General features: G+C 43.5%; 1 protein-coding gene across 1 annotated transcript in view; it reads right to left on the bottom strand.

The window, feature by feature from the left end:
* Nucleotides 1–3,883: 3,883 nt before the first annotated feature.
* The window catches only part of LOC119163905 (uncharacterized), a 40,398-nt gene continuing 34,834 nt past the window's right edge, over nt 3,884–9,447 (bottom strand). Inside the window, exon 6 of the mRNA XM_037415976.2 lies at nt 3,884–4,134. Within this exon, the coding sequence (XP_037271873.2) occupies nt 3,962–4,134 (173 nt within the window). The 3' untranslated portion in view covers nt 3,884–3,961. The remainder of the gene's footprint in view (nt 4,135–9,447) is intronic.

Raw genomic sequence — 9,447 nt, 5'->3', positions numbered from 1 at the left:
CAGACAGACAGACAGGCAGGCAGGCAGGCAGGCAGGCAGGCAGGCAGGCAGGCAGGCAGGCAGGCATACTATTAGTCGCCGAAGCTTGCTAAGAAATGCTACTTATTTAAAAACTCGTTGCTTGTCGTTCATGTGCATATGCTGAACACCTACAAAATATGTGCTCAAGTCTTTCTGGAGTAAGACAGTGTTCAGAATTGGCAACGGTGTGCCTGTGACTGATCATACGTGCGTAACGTGTTCTGTTCACCGCACTGGCCACACCAAGAAGAATGCGGTGGGCTAAAGTTGTGAGGTGTGCCTTCTATTTAGAAGGCACGCGTAACCTTATTTCCGGGTGCATTTGTGTAATATCCGCTGTCGCCGCTCCGGTTTGGTGCGGTTGTCAAATTTACAGCTTCACATTACACAGCGAAGCGGGGCGTTTGTGTAAGCTATTGAGAATACAATGGGCAATCCAAGGAATCTATTTAGGGTGCGTTCAGCTTCAGCGTCTGCTTTGTTTCACTTCTCGCCACAGCGTGCTTGATTCCAGAGGAACTTGACGAGGTGGTCATTTTTTGAAGCTAACTGAAGAAGTTTTGTAATATCAAAGTAGCTAAAATACATTAGGTACCTCGCGTTGACACCATGGCGCTTTACAAAGCGGTTTGGCATCGAAGAAATTTGTACATATTTAAGGTTGCTTTCCGCAAATAAATTTTATTACCTCTCAGGCAGCAGCACGCTCTGCGGCAGTTTATGAGGTTTTGTAGGCTGCCTTGAATTGTCGATTAATATCCGCTAGTGAAATCAAAAGCGGCGGTGGAGGAGAGAAGTTTGGTAGACGCATCAGTAAACACGTGTTAGAAATCACCGTGCGTTGTATAAATGCAATGAAGGGTCAACTGTAGGAGGCGGCTCAATGAAATAGGAGACTTCTTCGCAATTCTGGGAATTATAAGACTAGCAGGCGGTTTATGTCAGACCCATGGAGGCACTCCAGGAGCATGTATACGCTAATGTTGCAAGCCCGAGCCTACAGAATGGTTCATTTGGTTTATGTGCAGCGAGGTGAAGCCAAAAAGTTTTGAAATCTTTGATCTTGACGCTCTCTATTGTGTTGACTTAACTAGCACTTGTAAATTATACGATGACTTATATTTGTGGTCGTCATCGTACGCTTCATTGTGACCAAACTGTTGGTGCTTTTCGCATTTATTGTGAACCCACATCATGCTCAGAGGCTTTAGTGAATTCTTACAGCACCCACCGAGACAATGTTTTCGTTTTGTTTGTTACTATTATGTCGGGCTTAACGTTTCAAAAGCAAGTTATGATTCCGAGGGACGTGGTAGTAGAGGGCTCCGAAAATAACCACCACCTGGTGTTCCTTAACGTTCACTGACATCGCACAGTACAACGACATCTGCCGTTTCGCCTCCACTGAATGGCACCTACTTCTTTTAGGGCCAAACCCGTGACCTATGAGTTAGCAGCACAGCGACTTAACCACTGCGCCACCGCGGCGAACTTGGTCGTTTTGTTTAGCAAGTTGCGTATTTTAGCTCACGCGTGACTTATGGCGAAGATCCTTCTTCTGCATTTCTGGTTAATGATGCTTACCAGCAGTTAGTTCAATGATGGTAAATTCTGCTTGCAGAGTGGGCGTTTTACTTTGTGCTGCAACTACAAATTTTCCCATAGGAGCAACTACGAATTTTTCCCATAATCAAAAGGTAAATATTTTGCGAGTACCAAACGTATGATTACGAAGTTTACTATCAGTAAGTATCCTTACCCAAAAATACTACCTGAAATTAAAAAGTATATGAAAATACACTTACGATTACGTAATATGTGATTACCTGTGATTAGATTATTATATAAATAAAGTGTGGGATAGGGCTAGTTGTTAATAAATTATTAAACTGCTCAGCGTGAAAATTAACATAACCTACACAAAAACGACGAGGACCAGCGCAGTGTGCTGGTTCTAAACTTTTCCGTGAGCGTTGTCTGAGTTTTTGCGCTGAGCAGTTTGATAACCTCATATAAAACTTGTGTTGGGTGTCTTCTATTCAGGGCGTACTAGTCAGCAATTGGATTTTCTGTATATCGGCAGTGTTCAAAAGCTACTTTTGTTGGCTGAGTTTGCTAAAGTTTGCCACCACACCTAATTCATGCTCTTGAATACACGTACTTATTTACAGTCGACTTCCTCTTATTACTATGCAGTATAGTCCATATTGCTCATAGGTATTATGGAGTTCTAAGTCAAATGTGCGCATGTGCACTAAGCATCATGCACCAACTGTGACACTGGTGTAGGCTGCAGCTCTCGATCTAAGTGATACTGATGCGTCATATCTACAATGCAGCTTAGCTACTTGATGATATTTATGTTCTTTGATCCAGTTGTTCCTAGCTTGCTTCAGCAATTTATAACTTAGAATGTATGAAAGTATTGTTTTTTTAAACTAAGTATTTATCCTTATTGCACTGCTAATACTCAACATTACTACGAAGAATTTAAGCACAATGCAGCAGTCGTGATAAGACGTTTAGTTATCGTTCCCTCTCAGGATAGTGTAAAAAAAATTGAACACATTTGCAGACGATAAAACTTTTCCGACACAACCACCAGGTGTGGGTTTATCGAACAAGTAAAGCTGAAACCTCTCAAGATATACTGCAGAAGCGGCAGCGTCGACCATGGTGCTCTTTACGTAGCAGTTACGGAACATATGATTTTTTTGTCGTGTTTTTTTGTCAGTTGGCACGTAGCCTGTGTCTGCTGGAGTAGAACACCACAAGCATAAGCCGTACGACGCTCCACCAAATAACTCGTCAAGTGGAAATTCAACCTGCATACGAAGTTCGTCGAGGTGAAGCTACGCAACTTTCTCGGCTTTGGTTGGAAGTTGCCTTCACAAAAGCATATACAATCCTTATCGGACTGACCAATAGTGCGGAATAGGACGTCTGTGGCACTTAAGAAGACATTGACCATATGCTATGCCGTTGCCCTAGATTTGCCTCAGAGAGACAAAACCAATCTGACGTGTCGCGAAATTGGACGATCAGCCACTCTCCGTGCAGATGTTGCCTGAAACCACCCTCGTCCTTCGTTAGCTTAAAGGGCAGTCAAAGCCTTCATGGGATTTGTGAGGACTACTAGCATTTCTTTGTGCCTTCAACCTTTGTGTTGTGCCACCACTGCATACACATCAGCACAGAGACTGACAATTTTTGTCTATTGCTCTTCACTTTCCTCTGTATTTCATCTTTATATTCACGTTTCCCATTCCCTCAGCGTAGTGTAACAAACCAGCCATGTGCTTCGTTAACCTCCTGCCTTATCTCGTGGTGTTTTTGTGCATCCACTTTTTATTTCGCTGGTATAGATATATCGCTGCCACAGCGAGACATTGAAGAGCCATAAATAATTTTTAGTGATGTAGTGGCTAATACTAATCAAACAATCGCCGTGACTGGCAGTCACCTCATATTAAAGAAAGTTCTTTTGCTGTTCATTCGAACAAACGCTAAAAACAATTCTTTGAGAAGGGGGCGTGCTGTTGAAAACATGTGAAATTATCAAAACAAATTGAAGAGTTGTGTGCCTGCCAAATTTATAATGCATACAGGCTTTTGCCGTGAACATAAAATGCATGTGAATTATTAAATTTTAAACTCTGGGCGGTTCAATGCACAATACTCATTCTGTTCTCCTCGATGTTATTCCGCGAGCCATTTAGACATCACATGTTTAGTGTGAAAAGATGGTATTGTTTACAAAGGCACCAAACTGATGTTTGCTATAAAGCTTGATATACACAATATGCACAAACGTGCCTTTAAATACGTCATATCTATATCATCACTGTACAAGCTTCGTAACGCCATTGTTGCAAATGAATTTATTATGATCATCTTTTTAAAATGTTTATTTGTATTGTTACTTGTGGGGTCGCGACGTTCACCCAATCAGAAGGGCTTTTCCCACACTGTCTAGACAGTTTTCTATATTGAATACTGTTTTGTTGTCGTTTTTGCAATAGGTCTTAAACTTCGTTGTGCAGGCTTCTTGTTCTTCATGCCCACTTATGAAGAACTTGTCGTTCACCCATAGTTCGCAGGCGTCGTTAGAAACTGCAAAAGGCAATTTGGATAATTTTGACTCTTGTCCGAGATAAGTGAATTGTACAAAGCAGTGCATCGTTTGGGAAAATGGTGCTGAGTATTTAAAAGTGAATGGCAGCACAAAAAACAAATACACAAATATTAGACAAAAGACGATTGCCTGTCTAAAGAGTGCATTATTATTGCACAAAGGCAATTAACATACAAGAAAGCAGCCTATTTCACATGCGCAAAGCAAACCCCACGTTCACTGCGGAGACGGTGAGAGCATCTTTTAGGAGGTAAAGCTTCTTAGGGCATGGGTCAGTCCATACTTCGTAAGTATGTATGTAGTCTCCTCTCAATAGACCTCATTAGTTGTGGTTTCTGCCATTTGATGACGCTACGTGTGTATTGTATACGGTGATAATGCAAAACAATAGTATATGACGCTGTTATACTGTTAAAGTTACGTAACTTCAAGCGCTTCTCATTAGATGAATTGGTCTAGATTAATGAATGTAATACGGTGGTATACCGCTTGGGGAGGTAATAAAATAGAAGCTTTCCTGGAAAGGCAAAGCAATGAAGGCGATATCAAGAAATATCTAGGTCACGCATTGAAAGGCATGCAGATCGTAACGTGCCCCACGTTTCTTACGCATAAATGAAGCACGAAACGTGTTCACAGATAGAGATGAACGTGAATTAGCACCTCAGTTGTTGTTTCGCTGTGTCTGAAAAGCACACCCTTTACACAAACGGAGACTATGCTACGATTGCAGTTACCTTTGTGACCATGGTAACTAGAACAGAAACATTCTAAATAAGGCCCAACGCAAGCAAAGACAAACAATCATCGCTCCACGACAGAAGGGCGTGTGAGCAAGCACCCACCTTCTCCACCACGTGTTGTCTACTCTCAGGACCCACAGAACACCACAGAACGCGCGACCGCGCTCTCATTGCGCTATCTTGCTGGTAATGCTGAAAACGCGTTAGTTCCCCGCGAGACGCGTGCCGCCGCACGCTCATTGCACCATCTTGTTGGTAATGCTGAAAACACAATAGTTCCCCCTCGAGATGCCCACCACCAGCGGTAAGTGGTAGGCATATACAGCTTGCCGTTTCAACGTTCAAGAACGTGCTCCTCGGTGGCTCAGTGGTTAACGCCTCGCAATCATGACTCAGAAGCTCCACGTTCAATTTCGCGTGCCGAAGTCTTTCTCGCGATTTTTTCAATTCCTGCATTTTGATATACATAGATACATATACATATGCGGTGAGTAACTGCGATGCCGGCAGCAAAATACAGCGGAGAGTGTTCATATAATTGCTATCGAAATAAAAGGAGCTCGCTCCTGCAGAAGTTTCTGAATTGCAGCACAGATGCAGGCAGACAAGACAGGTACGCGGAAAGCGCGCAGAGCGGCGGCAGCATGCACTCACAGACATAATCTAGCCGTCCGTGAAAAAGAGACGGAAGCGTATCGTCAGACTGCGCGTCAGTGCCGCCACGATCCGACCGTACGTGAAGTAGAGGCTGACGGAGCACGCCAGTGGCGCAAAAAAGTTCTGTAGTACGTCAGGCAACGGGAAGCGTCTAGGAAGCGCTTGTGTCGGCAGACAGACCGCAATGCAGTGAGAGCTCGTCAGTTGCCTGAAAACGCATAAGGCAAGCTCAACCCGAAGGTGCCGTCACGCGGTTCAAAGGAATCTTTCTGGACGGTACTTGGTCACAGTTGCAGTGTGTGACAGATTATGATACTATAACGATCTCGATACGGGGTACGGCATCAAGAAAATGAACATGCTTGGGGTAAAGTCATTGCTTTGCTTTAACATGAGTTTCCAACCGGCAGCTGTGAGTACAAAGTTTGCTATAGCTGCAATGACCTGAAGTGGCTGGAAAGGTGCCTCCGATGAGCGTCTCCTATGGTTACAAGTATCCACAGATAGTGGCTGAATGCCTCCTCTATGACCCGTTGAAGAACGACTCATCTCTCCTTGTTGCCCCTCTGTGAGTATTCACCTGAGATCGGGTCGCCAGGTGGCGACTATGCTCGATATTAGGACCAATACGCTGGTTGATGCACGGGCGTGGACAGTTCAGCATCAAAGGACAAGTGGCTAACGTTCCTATAAACGTCTCCAACATGGTTCAGTGCCTACCTCAGAACCTTTCGAATGACGAGTTATGAAACATATGGCTTCGGATATGCACTCAGATGGATATTCTTTGAACACACGAAACCTACCACAATCCGAGGAACCTGCATAAACCTGGTAATTCAAAATTGTATGCTACAACCCGCACAACTGCTCTCCCTTCATTTCACGTATCATAAAGCCGCCATAATGAACGAATAAAGAAAATCATCTATCGTCTAAAAACAAAATCAAAGTTTCTTTTTCTATATAAAAAGTGTTTCTCTTCACTTAATGACTGGGCAATTTAAGAAGGTAATTGATCACTTTTGAACTTGGCCCACTCGTCCGCGTTCAGGTAGTGGTTAAAGGCTCATTTTTTGTCGTAGTAAATGTGGTGGTACAAACAAGAGCCTTTTAGATACGCGATCTATATTCTCTTGAGAGATAACAATGGCGTGCTGACACTCGATCAAATGTTTTTACAGAGAGCGAAGGCCTCTTCTTTTAAGCTTATGATTTCTTGCGATGCCTACTCAAAACTAAGCAAACACAAAAGTTTGGAGAGCACCCTCAGGCTGCGCAATGCAAAGCCGTGCTGCTTTCCTACTTCTCGCCAAAATTCTCGTTGTGCTCCCTGAGGTGGCTGTAGAGGCGTCGATTGGTTCGGACGATGTAGGTCCTCCTACAGAAAATAGAGACTTCGTGCACAACACCCAAAGGAAATTTACAAACAGATGAGTGATTTTTTTCCAAGTGTTTTACAGATTCATGGGCGTGTTTTTAGAAAAAAAATGCCCTGTGCTGCGCTCGTGTTATCTCTAATTCTTTCCTGTTTTCTTGTTTATTGTGCTGCACTTAGCTTCAAACTATGCGTTATAACTAGTAATAATACCAAGAGTTTAACGTTCCGAAATCATGATATGATTATGAGGGACGCGGTTGTGAAGGGCTCCGGAAATTTACATCACTTTATGTTATTTAACCTGCTCTGATAACGCACATCACAAGGGTCTCTACCACACCCCCATTGAAATGTGTGTATGATTTTAATAGTTTATCGACTATTCACGCAATTTTTCTTTAAGTTGCAAGATTGCAGACATTATTTGGCTCACATCAGTGCATAAAAATTCTAAAGCTTATTTGCCTTGAAGAGTATACCATACTAAAAACTAATATAATTATAAAACGCTGCAGTGGAGGGCTCCGGAAATAGCAACAACCTGCAGCAACCTAATGCATGCCAAAATATAAGTAGGAAAGTGCAGCGTCTTCAAGTGCGTTGGCTTCTATCAGTAGTTATGTAGGCGTTCTTGATTGGGAGTGAAAAGTTATCTTGTTCAATACAGAACAGCTACGACACTCGTCAGTGGACTAGGCTTCGTGGCTTAAGCTACCAGACTCCTCACATAGTGTGTACTCAATGCCTTCTAAGGGCTGGGGAAGTGCGTCACCGAAACCAAATTAAGAGGTTAAATTTTACTTAGGCAGATCTATCCTGGCACACATTTGGGGCAGAAAACTTATTTCTGAGGCGAAATGCAACGCTACTTTACCTAGCTAGTCGGTCATGCTGGCACACGCGAGCTGGCACCAGCAGAAGACACCGCTTCGATCCACAGTGTAGATACATTAAGGACGTGAAATATTCAAAAACGAATGCGTATGTTTTAATCCAGGAGCAAAAAAAAGGGGGGGGGGCGGAGCAGGCATCCTTCGCCATTACGGTATGAGAGGTTGAGGTGCAAAGAAATGGCCATCGCACATGCCACAACTACGTGTATGGACGAAAGCATACTGTTTATATACAACCAACTTGCGGCACGTACCGACATAAAACGCCAAGTCTACATCACTGCTCCTTGTGTGCCTTCTGGAAGTTGACGGAAGGAGACACGTCGTGAAGCAAGAATTGGCCTTTTTGCTACTCTCTAACTCATTTATGATTGATTGATTGATTGATTGATTGATTGAAGAAACGAATCAAGGCTGAAACGGTGAGGTTGCTTTTGAACTTGGCTCCCTCTCACCTTAAAAATAAGAATCCTGAGCCGCTACGAGCTCTAGGCAAATGGAGTTGCTCATACTGCATCCCCCAGTCTCATGTTATAATCTTCCTTGCCGCATTTAGAGACCGCGATTCACTGACGATGAAGCATAGCCAGATTCTCTACCACTTCTGATAGGTGAACTGCAAAAAACAACTAGTTAGGTTAACATGTAGTTGCTACGTCACCCGGATCAATTAAAGTGGCAATCGTTGCTATACACAAACTTCAAAGCAGCATTTCCACCCTTAGGAAATTGCTAAATCACATCTACCCAAGGCTTTACGCCTGAAACTGCCCGATCAGTGATGTACCATACACCCGGCGTATCTACTCATCGAGTATCCACAGCACCAGAATAAAGCCATTATGGAGGCCCCTGAGCCTGCCATGGTGAATTTTTTACCGAAGAATATGTTTGAAGGGGACCTCGATGAATAAAGATGGCTCGATAACACAGCCAGATATGAGTTCCCAGCTGCAGGATAGCCCGAACAAGGTATCCTCCCACATAGGTCGACCCTCAGATTGTACGCTCATATTAACCCAACGGAATTACGTTTATTTTCTGCTACTTCACAAGTAGCCTTTATTCTTTGACGACGCAACCGTCGAGGTGCACCCACTACTGGGAAGAAGCAGCTTGGCATGTAGGCACGACTGTTAGAACGTGCTGCTCTCATCTATGATGCAGTGCAACTACACGTGGACAAAGAATGTAGAAACAGCGGGATAGGCTTGACTCGACACTAAGAGGTTCATTAGAAAGAACACAGTCATATACAAAATGTTTCGAGAGCAACGATGTCTTACACGATAACAATAGTAGGACCAGACATCTACGGCCCATGATGTTACAGCTATGTCTCGAGAACAACCTAATCACTAAAGGCCGCATGAAAGTACTTCAATTCACTCTGTGAGAGTGAAACTGAATGCTGGCTACTGCATAGATCTTCTTCACAAACGCCACAAGGTTTCTTCATTTCTCTTAGAAGTTAGTTCTTATGGTGGTGAATACGAGCGAAATCCTGAAAGTGGGGTTCACAACAACATGCACCGCAGTGCGCTCCAATATGAGACAATTTATCAGCCCTTCCTGATCTCGCTCCTCAAGGCGCACATTATGCAGCATCCAATCTTG

The sequence above is a fragment of the Rhipicephalus microplus genome, chromosome 8, assembly GCF_043290135.1.
Source record: "Rhipicephalus microplus isolate Deutch F79 chromosome 8, USDA_Rmic, whole genome shotgun sequence".
NCBI lineage: Eukaryota > Metazoa > Arthropoda > Arachnida > Ixodida > Ixodidae > Rhipicephalus > Rhipicephalus microplus.
Note: the sequence above shows the minus strand (reverse complement) of the source record. Positions and strands in the feature narration are given on the sequence as shown.